At 43.0% G+C, this 15,267-nt stretch overlaps 1 protein-coding gene across 1 annotated transcript in view; it reads right to left on the bottom strand.

Annotated features, from left to right (window-relative positions):
* LOC310863042 (metabotropic glutamate receptor 4-like) overlaps positions 1 to 15,067 on the bottom strand; it is a 184,974-nt gene extending 169,907 nt beyond the window's left edge. The window contains exon 1 of the mRNA XM_083771166.1: positions 14,522 to 15,067. Coding sequence (XP_083627292.1) covers positions 14,522 to 15,046 — 525 coding nt within the window. The 5' untranslated portion in view covers positions 15,047 to 15,067. The remainder of the gene's footprint in view (positions 1 to 14,521) is intronic.
* Between the last annotated feature and the right edge of the window lie 200 nt (positions 15,068 to 15,267).

The following is a 15,267-nucleotide window of genomic DNA, read 5'->3' as shown; positions in this document are numbered from 1 at the left end:
TTTGTTCACACTGAATGCAAAACACCAAACACAGTTATCATAGTGTGCACATTTCTAATTTGCCCTGACACAGTTGTTTACCCTCACATTACAGGCAGTGAAAAGGCTGAAAAGCTATGAAGTAGCTGCTGTTCTTGTTCTGCACTTTGAGTAGCTACTCCTACACCTCTGTCCTATTTGCGGAACGCGGAACATGGAATCAATGGTGACAGATATCACACATGCCGTGGATTGCATTATGTTCTTTGCAATAGAACATCTGTTGGATGACGGCACAGTGAGGGCCGTGTACTATTGGCTGCCTTGGCTGGTGCCCCCTGCGGCATTAAGTGAAATCGCTGGCTTGTGTTGTTTAGAGGCTCTCAAATGTATAATTAAACCTTGGAGCATATCGGACGATGCGTTTATGATTTGTGGTGTGAAGTGCGTGCATGCGTGTGACTGGACAGTTTTTGATTGAACAACCTATGGTCTTTTATAGCACCACCATGCCTATTCGAAAAATGTGGCATGAGGTTCCTTGGCCTACTGGCAGTGTGTGTGTAAAGTTTCCAGCAGTGTCGGAGATTTACAGACAATTTACAATCCACATCCCGGCTGTTCTGGCCTAGTAGAGATAATGATCTGTCTTTCTGCTCATGTCATGCAGCTTCAATGTATTTCCACCAGAGTCCCCAGATAATTACCATGATGAATAAAGTGATTCTGAACCCATCCGGATCCACAAACTTAGTAGTTATTTTTTCTTATTCCATATAGTGCTATGGTTAGGCTGGAGGGAGATGCCTAGTCACTACAAGTTCTTGCTAGTTTATCTTGATTTAGCTGTCGTCCCTTAAATGAGCTGCTAAATCACTTGTGACATGGGGCCCTCACTCAGCCTGTGTGCCTGTCACAAGCCTGTTTACAGGGAAATAAAGAACAGTAGAACAAGAGTGTATGTTGTTCTACAATCCATCGGTGAAGTAATTGTATTGTGGGGCTTTATTCAAGCTGTTTTGGCCACAACATTGAATGCAATGAAAAATATGACTAATTCTCAATTCGCAAATAAGGGAAAATTAGTAAAATGTGTGAAGAATCTGGGGGAAAAAAATGCTTTCCTCACAGATGTGTTCATAAAGGTGTCTACAATCACATAAAAATATGTTCCAACCCAACTTCCTTGGGAACTTTGTGACAGCTGATGAAAGATGGGGTACCATTATCAACCAATAGAAGGCAACAATTTCCAAATTTCATTATACTTTAAGTAGCATGTGACGTGTCAAACTAGGGGGTTTTCATGATTCTGAATCCATTGCAAGCATTAGTTTTGCACAAAAAACACTGCCCATAGCTGTCATCACAAATGTGTTGAGGTCAGCACATTTGGACACATTAGGGCAAGTGGCTATGGCCGAATTTAGCCCAAGTAGTATTTCCGTGCAAAACTAATGCTTGGAATGGATTCAGCATCATGAAAACCCCCTAGGTTGACATGTCACATGCTACTTAAAGCATAATGAAATCTTGGGAATTTTGCTTTATATTGGTTGTTAATGGTACACAAACTTTCAGCAGCTGTCACAAAGTTTCGCAAGGGAGTTGGGTTGGAACAAATTTATATGTTATAGTAGACACCTTTATGAACACATTTTTGAAGAAAGCTAGTAAGCATTTTCTTTTTGCAGATTTGCCACATATTTAGCTAATTTTCTCTAACTCATCAATCCCTAAACAATGAGAAATGCCATATAAATGAAAAACAATTACGATACTGTTTTCCCCCTAAAACTAAAGAATGTACACTATTTCTTTTAATTTTTTCAGTTGTATGCCAAAGACTGGCAGCTTACTGTATGCTATATATTCACAATATTTTAGAGCGATGCAATTAGAACGTAGCTGTATGAACAGTGTATGTCTCTGATTCAGAAATGTCTACGGTGAAAATACTCATTAACTCAGACATTTTAAAAGGATCTTTTGACAAGAATGTCAGGGCTGCGCTGCGCCTATAAAGCTATAATATATAAAATTGTACAAATAACATGTATTAAAAAGCAAAGACAGAGCCTTTATGAACACAAAGTCCCATCGTTTTTTTAAATGGAAAAGTGTATTAAATGATTTTGGATATTTCCATGGTGTCCTGACAAAAAAAGGTCTGTTTACACAGGATTTACTTGTAGTTGTACTTGTAGTGTAATTTAAAAGATAATTTGAAAATTGCTTATTTTTTTCAAGATGTGCTGCAGGGGGAATAAATGAGTTTAGTGTCAAGCATGACATTTCTCTCTTCAACCAAAGATGTGCATGAGATTTTGTATTTATTTATTTATATGAGAGCAACAATGATTCTCCTAACCAATGTTTCTTGCCAGGGGAAGGTTTTCGATAATAATAATAATAATAATAATAATCATGATAATAATAATTTAATGTTCTTAAATTATAATATGTGATTTTACTCACTCCAGAAAGCCATGCGTAGAAAGCCGGTTGTTTAATAAACTGAAAATGTTCCGGTCTACTTGGATTGCTGAATTACTTTTTCCTGATGAAGGCGTTGGTTATAACAATTATCTTGCTAAATTATATGGAAACAAAGTGAACAGCTTAACAGAATGAGATGAATGAGATGTGTACATTCAGTAATGTATTGTACTGTATGTATTTTTCCTTTATGCGTTATGCTCCTTGTGGAGCCCTATTGTTCCCAGTGAACCAAGATTGGACACTATTCATATCTTACTGTCTCCTAAGGAGGTGATACAGGAAAACTGCTGTCTGGTTTCATCATACCATTGTTGCTCTTACTGGGCCATTCTTAATGATTCGTGTGAGAAACCGCTAAGACTCCAGCAAGAGACTTGTAAACAAGAGTTTGACTGTAAATCCCTGTGTGCTCTTGCATTTAAAAATAAATCAATGTATTCCTCACTTCTTCCTGCCTTTGCCCTTTTGCCCGTATACAGTAGTAACTCAGAGCATTAACCAGTAATCTGACTCACAGCCAGGAAGGCTGCCCTGCTAGTTTTCCATTTTAGAGTACTACTGTAAATCCAATAATAACTAGAAAAGTGCTCTCTTCTGAGCGCAGGTCTTCGCCAGGCCAGTTGCAGAGGGAAAAAATGTAAATGGTAAATGGACATTTTTATAGCACTTTTCTCCAAAGCACTTTTTTCACATTCACCCATAAACACACCGATGGCGGAGAAAACCATGCAAGTTACCAACCTGCTCATTGGGAGCATGCGGTTCAGTGTCTTGCTCAACGTAGCCAGGAGAAGCCAGGAATCGAACCTGGTACCTTCTGTTTCCAAGACGGCCGCTCTACCACCTGAGCGGCCCCCAACAGCAGAAGATCGAAGAGGCAGAGCTTATGGGACCTTGAGGTCAATATTTCCAGGCTCGTTGAGAACTCTACCGCTGGGTTTTGTATGAACGGCAGCTCGAAGGTGACAAACAGTGCATGTGTGACATGTGTGACACATAAGTAATGGACGAGTTTGGAGTTACTAAAATACCCGCATTAGAATTAAGACAACTATACTAAAGCCTGGTTAAAAAAATTAGACAGCAACATCACTACTTTTATCTGGAACAAGTCAACTCCAAGGATAAAAAGGGCTAGCCTAGAGATGCGTATGCTCTAAAGGTAATACAACAATCTCGGCAGTGAAGGGGGGTTGATTAAAAGTCTGGTAAATCGTTTTCAGCAGTCAAACTGTTTTAACTTAGGGCCATGGAATTGAAACTACAATATTCATCAGCTTCATTTTTCACATGTCAAAGGTGTGTTTTTCATAAAATCCAAATTGGCCTATTAAAGAGTCACAGATCACAGTGTCAATGTGTTCCTTGTAGAGAGGCATATGTATAATGGAGTTCCATGGCTCTAGGTCTAGGGGGGCGTGGCTGGGGCGGAACTGGGGAGCACTCACTGACGTTATAAGAACCTTACGCCCCTGCTTCTTACATATCTGTCCGGAGATCCAGAGAGATAGAGATCGAGATCAGGAACTGCTGGAAAGAACTTTATTTTGTCGCGGGGTGTGTCTGGGAGTGCTTGACCTTGTGGTTTAGGACGGTGATTGGAAGGCCATGACAACTTACTTGTAGGAATTCAGTTTAAGGGCTTATGTTTAGTTCAGTCTACTCGACGGGGACCGTGATCTTCTCTGCAACACGCGCTACAGTCAACCAGCGGCAGTCAACCAGAAGCGGACCAGCAGTGGTGTGCTTTGTCGTCATCACCGTCGCAGCGGAGATGTCAGCCTGCACCAGAGAACGGAGGGGCGCACAGCGGAGATTCCTCCAGCAGACGGCCGGAGAGAGGAGCTATACTGTCAAAGGTCAGCACTCAACAGCGTCACCTCTGCTCAGCAGCGATCGTGAGGGGGGTCCATTCTACTCTGCTCAACTCGGCGATTCAGTGGCGTTCATCAGCGGCAGACACCAGGAGGAGGCCAGGAGGGCGCTCAGCTCAACTCTACTACAGCAACAACAGCGAGGGATCAGCTCTACGAGCTCAGCAACTCATCACTTCACGTCATAGGTTTCTGCCTTGCGGTAGCCTACACTGTAACAAATTGCAGTAACTTTTACGTGCGCCAACTTCTCATTTTCAGTCATTTCGTCATGACTGAAAGGGGGGAGATGGAGAAGTGAGTTCAGTTTCGGAGCGAGGACAGCTCGACAACAATTGTGCGGTGTGTCAGTGCACTGCATGCCATGCATACAACCTGTTGACAACCTGTTGTTCCATTCATTTATGTTGCAAGGTCAAAAGTGCTTGAATAGACCACTCAAGAGGCTACATGCACTTCATGCTTGGCCCCATAATAACTCAAAGACAAAGCAAAGCACTTCACATCAGAAACTGCCCTCTGACGAAAACAATTTTGCTCCCACTTGAATTCTAATGAATTTTTATAAACTACAAAACTATTATAAAATAGTAAAGGCAGCTTTGTAAAGACAGCTGCAGCTACTTACATTGATGGCCATTGGGAATTATAGCAAGGTAACTTGAACTGACATTGAAAGTGCAACAAAACAAAGAGAAGTGTGGGGTTGGGTTTCGGCACTGCTTTGTTTTGGTCCCCCAATCCCGATTTAAATGCCAGATCTAGTAGGCTACCTACTAGTTTAGTCTCGCCAGTCGCTACGAATTGAAATAAAAGATGGATATATTCTAAACGAATTATTCCTATAAGCTAAACTACACCCCATTGAGTGGGCCCTCAAGTTATGATGCCCATCATCGCAGCAGGGAATTAATTTGGGTGATGTTTGGTTCCAGCTTGGTGGTTCCGCCCTGATAACTACAACCAGTAAACTATAACAACAAACTATACCGGCGGTATTGATCCCAGGCTACTTAAACCGGATTGTTAGCAAACTGGATTTGAATTGTCTCTGTACTTCAACTGCTTTCTACATCAAATCTCTTCTGCAACTCGTTGTTAGCCAAGTAGATCAGCTATTTTCGGCTAAGAATATGGATGCTGGGGTACAAATGGTTAATAAAACCTAGTTTGTGCACACCCACAAGCCAAGGCTGAACGATCGCTTTATTGCTTCTGAGGGGTTGGATTGGGAGCAACAAACACAAGACAATGCAGACAGCCTCATACTCGGATGAACATACATTACTACAGCCAAAAAGGACAAACAAGCGAGTGCAAGTGGACTACATGCTGTGCATCATTGCATGATGTGTGTCGCGTCTGTGAGGGCATCCTCTATGCAATTAAATAATGAAACCATCCGACATCGACTTGTCATTGTGCTCCGTGCTTCTCGACGAACTACACTGAAAATGTTCTTGAGCAGCAGCTCCCAGGCTCCCATTACATAATGCCTGTTTAAAATATTCATAAAGCCTGCTTTGGACCACATCTGTATGCAGCACAGTGCTGAGGAAACACTTTTCTTTAAGCCTGCTAACTACACAAGGGTGGCCGCTGCCACTGGGTTTGGAGTGGTGTGCGTGCAAGTGTGCCTGATTGCTCTTTGCGTGTGATGTATTTGTGTCAAGTGTAGGGCTGTGTGTGTGTGTGTGTGTGTGTGTGTGTGTGTGTGTGTGTGTGTGTGTGTGTGTGTGTGTGTGTGTGTGTGTGTGTGCGTGTGTGTGTGTGTGTGTGTGTACATTGGTTTGTTTGCTTGTGCACATACATGCCTGTACTTTACAAATGAGCATTCTGTATTGTCATATGCGCCAGCGAGTCTGCTTGCATGTCTTCATCTGTATGCCAAACCTACACACAAGCTCGAAGCAAACATTCACATCTAGCGGTGATATTAGCATTTGTTCTTTTCGTTTTTGAGTGGTACAAGTACAACCACTCCAAGGAACAGCAATGTCCGTCCCTGGTGGTGTCACTGTGTCCCTGTGTCCCAATGTTTAGGGTACCAATAGGGGCAAAAGTGGTGCTGTTGTGCTAGAAACAGAGAGAGAGATAGTGTTGCATTGTTGCCTGCTAATTACAATGTGGAGCGTGCATGAGAGATGGAGAGGGAGACAGAGAGAGAGAGGGAGAGGGAGACAGAGAGAGAGAGAGAGAGAGAGAGAGAGAGAGAGATAGAGAGAGAGAGAGATAGAGAGTGTTGTCTGCTAATTCCCCCACACAGTAACTCTGTCATGCCCCGACCGTTTCGGACCCTGGCCGCGTTCCTGTGGGTCTGGAAGTTCCAGGGACCCCCGGCCTACAGAGTTGCACCACTCAGTTCACATGGGTGTGATTTTATATGCTATCTAGATCATGGCACGGGGCCTGGCGATGAGGGGATAGTGAAGTTAAAGCCTCTCTCCAGACATCAGCAGGTCCATCAGGGGTCCAGGAACCCATCGGGCACCATGCCCGACTCATAGATCATGTCTCACGGCCATATAACTCAAGACCCAACAGAGAGGAGAACACATACCACTCTCCATTTAGAGTTTACTGTTTAATCCATATAACTGACCAGGTCTACTTTACATCACGTCAGGGAACTCGCTCTCTATTTTGATTGTCTGTAAGAGCCATTATTCAATTAGAGCGGGTGATGACTGATTGGCGAGTGCTTTTGGATGCCACTTTGATTTTTCAATTGCGCCGCTCCAGAAGCAAGACCCGGAACGGATGATGAAGTGACAGACTCAACACATCAATCTGCTCTTTTGATCAACACAGATGCCATGTTAACCTCAAGTTGCTACAGCATAGGGATGAGGAGAATGCTAACGCATACATTGAGGGTGAATAGTGAAGATGCCATATTAAACATGCACGATAATCTCTTATACATGTGCCTTAATGAGGAGGAAATGAGTGATAATGACAGGATAATAAAGCTTCCATGTGAATGGAGGATCAAAAAATACAACTGTGGTGGATACTCATTACCCTGCTCTGCATGCACTTTCCAGTATACTGATGTACATGATTATGTGTTCCATCACGGTGGGAGCATTGTTATCAACAATATAGGCCAAATTTGGATTGCTCTGTTGTTTCAGCTTTTATCTGAGAGGAAGCACTTGTAGTCAAATATAAAGTGGTACTCACTATTGAAATCCCAACAGTATATAACCGCTGTCGGGCAAAAACATTGTATCTCCATATTTTTATGCTAAGTGTTACATAATCGGGGTTATGCCCTATCATGCAAAAGTAGCAGATGTACAAGCTCACAACGTGTTACAATGTGACACATTGTCAGCTTGTAGATCAGCTCATTTAAAAGGAATTACAATATTCATGTTATTGCAGTGCATATTTTTCAAGTATCATAGTGCAGCAGAACCAAAATAGTATATATTGTGCTGTTAGGCCTAATTTCTCTTTTAAACCAAATGATCACTCAGGCCATTTTGTCGTCTGATACAATTTCATCAAAACAGACACTAGTACACAGTAACACAGTTATTGAATAGTAACTCAGGAATCACTTCAACTAATATTAGCTGAATGGTTATTGTTTACCAGATCAACTTTCCCTAATGAATGCCACAGACGAAAACAGTCTAAGTCCACACTATTGATCCATAATGTATAAATGATAGATAAGGGGTTCAGGACAACGAGGCATCGTGGAGGGGTCAGAATGAAATTTGGACTTAGACTGTTTTTCGTCTGTGGTACTGCAGATAATAGGAACGATCTTTCACTCGGTGATACAAGCGTGAAATTTGGCATGAACATGCCTCTGGGTCACCTCTTTAACTTTTTGAACCGAGCCAACGCAAATTCCAAAATGGCGGTCATTTTTCAAGATGGCCGCCAAATAAAAAAAACCTTTTGTGGCGGTTCTGGACAACCGTGGGTGCGGCCGGGCTCGAGACCGGGCACTGCACTCCCTGTGGGTGTGTGGAACGTTGAAGTCGGTGGGGCGAACGGTTCTCGGGTTACGTGGATTACAGATGTACACACGCACACAAAAATCGTGAAATATAGAAGATCATTGGAACGGTTGTTCGCTTGGTGATACAAGCGTGAAATCTGGCATGAACATGCCTCTGGGTCACCTCTTTAACTTTTTTAACCGAGCCATCCAAGAATCCAATATGGCGGTGCTATTTCAAGATGGCCGCCACATCTAAATGTTAGCCTATGTCTACATTTCTTACAAATTTTAGGAAAAAATTCACCATTATAGATGGATAGATAGATAGTTTTTTTTATTTTTTTTATGTTTTTATATATATATTTTTTTTATTCTTTATATTATTGTTTTATTTTTTTGTTATTTTTGTTATTTTTCATACTGAAGTGGCTAGAGCCATATTGTGAGAGAATCTTTCACAAGGTTATACAAGCGTGGAATTTGGCATGAACATGCCTCTGGGTCACCTCTTTAACTTTTTTAACCAAGCCAGCGAAAAATCCAATATGGCGGTCATTTTTCAAGATGGCCGCCAAATAAAAAAGGCCTTTTGTGGCGGTTCTGGACAACCGTGGGTGCGGCCGACTCGAGACCGGGCACTGCACTCCCTGTGGGTGTGAGGAACGTGTGTGTCGAATTTGAAGTCGGTGGGGTGAACGGTTCTCGGGTTACGTGGATTACAGATGTACACACGCACACAAAATTTGTGCAATATAGCTGATCATTGGAACGGTTGTTCGCTTGGTGATACAAGCGTGACATTTGCCATGAACCTTCCTTTGGGTCACCTCTTTAACTTTTTTAACCGAGCCATCCAAGAATACAATATACAAATCATTTTTCAAGATGGCCGCCACATCTAAATGTTAGCCTATGTCTACATTTCTTACACAGTTTAGGAAAATTTTCACCATTATAGATAGATAGATCTAATAGATTTTTTTTTTTTTTCATACTGAAGTGGCTAGAGCCGAGAGAATCTTTCACAAGGTGATACAAGCGTGAAATTTGGTACAAGTCATCTTTGAAGGTCAATCTTCGATTTAAGAAACCGAGCCACTTGAAAATCAAAGATGGCGGCCATATATTTCAAGATGGCCGCCAAGATTATACTGATTCTACATTTCATAAAGAATAAAAAAATATATATATATTAAAAAAAAAAAAAAAATCTATCTATCTATCTATCTATCTATCTATAATGGTGAAATTTTTCCTAAAATTTGTAAGAAATGTAGACATAGGCTAACATTTAGATGTGGCGGCCATCTTGAAATAGCACCGCCATATTGTATTCTTGGATGGCTCGGTTAAAAAAGTTAAAGAGGTGACCCAAAGGAAGGTTCATGGCAAATGTCACGCTTGTATCACCAAGCGAACAACCGTTCCAATGATCAGCTATATTGCACAAATTTTGTGTGCGTGTGTACATCTGTAATCCACGTAACCCGAGAACCGTTCTCCCCACCGACTTCAAATTCGACACACGTTCCACACACCCACAGGGAGTGCAGTGCCCGGTCTCGAGTCGGCCGCACCCACGGGTGTCCAGAACCGCCACAAAAGGCCTTTTTTATTTGGCGGCCATCTTGAAAAATGACCGCCATATTGGATTTTTCGCTGGCTCGGTTAAAAAAGTTAAAGAGGTGACCCAGAGGCATGTTCATGCCAAATTTCACGCTTGTATCACCAAGCGAACAACCGTTCCAATGATCTTCTATATTTCACGATTTTTGTGTGCGTGTGTACATCTGAAATCCACGTAACCCGAGAACCGTTCGCCCCACCGACTTCAAATTCGACACACGTTCCACACACCCACAGGGAGTGCAGTGCCCGGTCTCGAGTCTGCCGCACCCACGGGTGTCCAGAACCGCCACAAAAGGTTTTTTTTATTTGGTGGCCATCTTGAAAAATGACCGCCATTTTGGAATTTGCGTTGGCTCGGTTCAAAAAGTTAAAGAGGTGACCCAGAGGCATGTTCATGCCAAATTTCACGCTTGTATAACCTTGTGAAAGGTTCTCTCACAATATGGCTGTTAGCCGCTGTACTATGTAGTTGTGATTAGCTGCACACACGCGTGGTCACCGATAACGTCTTATATGTAGGCCTATCCTTAAGGCATTGAACCCCTACCATGAAATGTTCTATGAGCAGGGCCTGACTGTAAACAAGTTATTGAGCTTAGTCCAGTTACCCTGGGTAAACATATTAACTTTGCTTTGCCTATTCATTATAAACCCACAAAATATATCGAATTGTATTCTTTTTACTTGCATAATAGAGATACTGTATAGTGTTGTCATCTACAATTATGCATTTACCTTGCAGAGCACATTTAGTTGATTCATGAATCCATCAGCCCAAACATTCAAATATGTAGACTGCTTCAGAAAATCTATGGCTATCTTTGCCTCTTTTAAAAGTGGCCTACAGTACTTCAGGTCTCACAATGGATCATTGAAATGCAGCCAGCCAGGGTCATTCCTATGTTAATGTGCGCTGTTGACACTATTTGATCGATACGCTCTAGGTAAATTAGTCGAATTAAGGCTCTCTCGCAGGCACAAACGTGCATGCATGTGCATGTGGAGCGTGTGCACCTCTCCTTCATCTCATGAGTACACCCAGAACATGAAATCTTGCCTTCTGTGGTTTAGTCATAATGACTAGCCTGAGAACCACATGAATCTGTGAGCTCATTCATTATTTGTTCTGGCAGTTACATCATGGCCCCCTCCCACTCAGAAAGATTTCCAGTCGACCTGGGGGTTGGGAGAGTACGTGTTTCCCAGGATTATTTCTCTTTTCCCTGCTCTGTTTGTTCATATGCCTGATTGTCTGGGGAAGGATAGGATACTGCCTGTGGCTCTGAGGCCAGAAGGAGCGAGTGCACATTCCGGCTGCAGCAGCAACTGCCGGCCTTATAAAACTACAGTATGCGATAAAAGGTTTGACTGAGGTTAGAGTTAGGGTTAGGCATGGTTTTACTGAGGTTAGGGTTAAACAAGGTTTGAGTGGTACAACCACTCCAAGGAACAGCAATGTCCGTCCTAACCTATGTGACTATGTCCTAACCTATGTGACTGTTTAGAGTACCAGTAGGGGCAAAAGTGGCGCTGTTGTGACAGAAAGAGAGAGATAGTGTTGCACTGTTGCCTGCTAATTACACAGAGAGAGAGAGAGAGAGAGAGAGGGGGGCAGGGGGAGAGGGGAGTTGCACCACTCAGTTCACACGGGTGTGATTTTTTTTTAAATATGTGTAAAAATATTTTAGCCCTCATTTCCCTATCAGACACCATATGATTGTGCTGGTGTGCAGAAAGACACATCTCTCAGGCTGTATTTGAGTTTTGTTGCACTGTTTATGTTAACATTTCCATTGTTTATGCTGACATTCATCCCTTGTCGGCCCTGTCGGGACGTGATTTTTCTGTGGGAGGAGAGGGAGTTGGCCAGAGCTCTTAATTGATCCCTTTGAACTTCAAAGTGGTTGTGCACAGAGTTGATTGACTGGGCCACTGTGCTCGTTAGGGCTCTCTCTTTTCAAGACAGCTACCAATTTGATGCCTGTCAAAGAGGGGAGGGGGAGTGTGTTTGTACACATAGAGACTTGCCTAGTATCCCTTTAAGTTTAGGCATGGTTTTGAGGTTAGGGTTAGGTTTAAGCATGGTTTTACTGAGGTTATGTATAGTTTTACTGAGTAGGGTAGGTTTAGGCATAGTTTAACGCACAGCCACCGGCAGCTGCCAGCAGTTGCCTCATCTGCATCGGTCTCGGCTGTCGCCGGCAGCTACGGCTTCTGGAAAATGCACTTGCAGTCTCTCTCTAAAGCTATGGAGCACCTTCCCACTTGCTTGTAGGTCTATCCAATATGATCTGTGTATAACTGTAGTCCCAGGTTTGGAGTGTACCCGTTTCCATTTACGATTCATATTTACCCATAGCGTCATTTCATTGGCTCGCAGCAGATTTGAACTGGAAACACTGCATGTAAAGGTGTCATATGTGTTTCCAATCTGCTGCTGTGCTGAGCCAAATCAAACGAGACTATGAGAACTGGAACAGGAAACGCATATGTCACCTTCTGGAAACCTGGCTGGGACTACAGATACTGTAGCCTATTGCACAGAGCCTATTGCAAGTATTGCATCCATTCCAAAGCTGTTCGGTCTCCACATGTTAATAATGCTGATAGTGTAAAAATTGGTTGCAGACCAAATTTTCGCAAATGCAAATTGTTCTAGGGATGTCAAGCTACATGTTGACAATAGAATGGGGTAGTTAGGGAAATGATGTGTTCCAATGATAGGATCTAGGTCATTCAATGTTCACAGTAATTGAGCTTTGTGTTGCCGTGCCAGATTGGAAAACCTCAGGTGAGCAAGGTTTTGAGTATAATCATGCAGGCCTGAATATAATGGGTAACTTGTGCATTTAGTGCATCAATCTAAAGCGCTGTACAATGGCCAGTACATTCACACAGCATTCACAATCACATTCTAACACCGACGTTGGAGGAAACCATGCAAGGCAACAACCAGGAGCAGCTAGGGGTTGAGAGCCTTGCTAAAGAACACAGGATGATTCGGGGATCGAGCAGGGAACCTTTCCCAGAGGTAGAGTGGCTGCTCTACCTCCTGAGCCTCTGCCATGTTTTACATGTCTCTTCAAGAGAGCAGCCCATATTGGTCCCGAAAGCCTGGTCCCAGGCAGGTTTACTTTAGATTGAATTATAAAAGACAGACTTCTAAGCCTACTGTATATGCATTGTGACTAGTATGGATGGAGAGCATTCATTTAGGAATATACTGTAGGTACTACCTGAAGCATAGCTGAGGGGAATTTTCTGAATAGATTTCACCTTTTGGTGACATTTATCTTACAAAATCAGCAAGTATTAGAAGTAAAGTATTAGAAATTATATTTTTAAGGAATTCACAGTTAAAACAGGTAAAACAGGCTACGGTTAAGGTTTTGTCAAATCCATGTATGATAGGCTCTGCCTTTGCATTAATGCATTAATGTAACAGTGCCTTATCACTCCACCAGAAGAATGTCATTATTGGGTATACATAATTGTAAGTTAAGAACACAGCAACTGCAAAACTGACAGGCTGAGCAGGTACCATATAGTGGTTCAGGTTAATTGCTGCAGAAATGAAATATATTACCAGGAGCAACCCAGTTGTACTAAACGTGACTTGAGGGGAAACACGTGTTATAATGTATAACTGACAATGGCATGAATCCTATTGGAATGAATTATTTAATATTACTGTAGTCTCAAGGGATGCCCACTCTCCGACTTTGGTTGATTGAAAGCAGTAGGGTAGATTCTCCTGGGGGCTTACGTTCATGGCTCCAGCCTGTAGTTTTTGACATATGTTTTCGGGACCAATTGTGATGGACGGACGTAGTGAATGACTGACTGACATTACCATAATTTAACATTTTTGAATCGACTAGTGTCCTATTCAACAACTTGAGAGGCAATACAGCAACAAGGGTCCTCATGGGTAATAGTGAGTGATTAGATTCACGAGTGCATTCCTCTGGAATTATGGAAAACGCACATGAGCATTCTAACAAGTGCTATTCTCCCCTTTTAATAGTTCATGTTTTGCTTGTCTGAATTATTCATGTATAGTATTAGTATAGGGAAACAAATTGCAGTAAAAAAAGAAAAATCACACATCATAGTGATCCGTATCCAAGATGAAGGATGGCTATGACCAACAACACACATAGGCTAATAGATGCAATATGCTACATAACATGCATATCAACATTGACGCACACGCACGCACGCACTTTTCAATTTCTCTATTTGAGTCAACATTTATAAAATACATTATCAAGGGCACAAATATTTTTCAGTTGCTTCTGATATCGCACACACTCGGAACATCATGTCTCTCAGTGCTGGAGTCCAAATGTACAGAATATAGGCAACATTATGCACATGAACTTATTCACAGTCAACACACACAAACACACACACACACACACACACACACACACACACACACACACACACACACACACACACACACACACACACACACACAGATAACTTGAACTTGGTTCAAGTTGGGGGGGCAGAGGGACATTTTATTGCAAGCTCACAACACGTTGCATCATGATTGCATCAAGCTTACCTTGAACAGCCGCAGTATGTTGGCTACCATGATAGACACTGAGCTGGAAGATGCTCCGATCACACCCACCACCCTCTCGGGCTTGGTGATGATGGGTGCCCCGCCGCCCAAGCACTTGACGTCCGTGCTGTCCTTCTCGATGAGAGCCTGCACGAAGGTGAGCGACTGCTCCAGGGCGTGGGTGTCCCGCGAGCAAGTGTCCAGGATCCGCGCACCCAGGGTGATGTTGGGCAGCAGATTGTGGTCGTTGTTGATTCGGTCGAGAGCAAAGAGCATGGCCTCGAGCCTGTGTATTCCCTTCTCCTTCTTCAGCTCGCCGCAGGCCTTGCCGTCGTGGCCCCTGGCGTGCACGGGAAACAGCCCGCCGAGGGAGATGTCCCCGTCGATGCGGATGGAGTTGAGGTGCGTGTGCCCCGGGCCTTTGGGCTTGGCGGCCTGCACGGCCTTGAGGAAGCAGTGCAGGAACAGCAGCAGGAGGATCAACCTGCTCCACCTGCAGTTGGTCCATCCTGGAGGCTGAAACATGGCTGCGACCCAAGTGCACAAATACACGCTGTACCTGAACAGGGCTCGTTGGAAGCACACCACAACAAGAGGAAGGTAGGATTTCAAGGATGACCAGATAATTACCTATAAAACCTCTTGAAGCAGTTGGCACAGGAAAAAATCCCTATCATGTTGCTTCTCGCTTTTACCAGTCATTCAACGAAAGCAGAAAATGAGCGTGGCTCTTTCACACACTGTAA

The sequence above is a fragment of the Protomyctophum parallelum genome (genome assembly GCF_964188405.1).
Source record: "Protomyctophum parallelum genome assembly, chromosome: 8".
Classification (NCBI taxonomy): Eukaryota; Metazoa; Chordata; class Actinopteri; order Myctophiformes; family Myctophidae; genus Protomyctophum; species Protomyctophum parallelum.
Note: the sequence above shows the minus strand (reverse complement) of the source record. Positions and strands in the feature narration are given on the sequence as shown.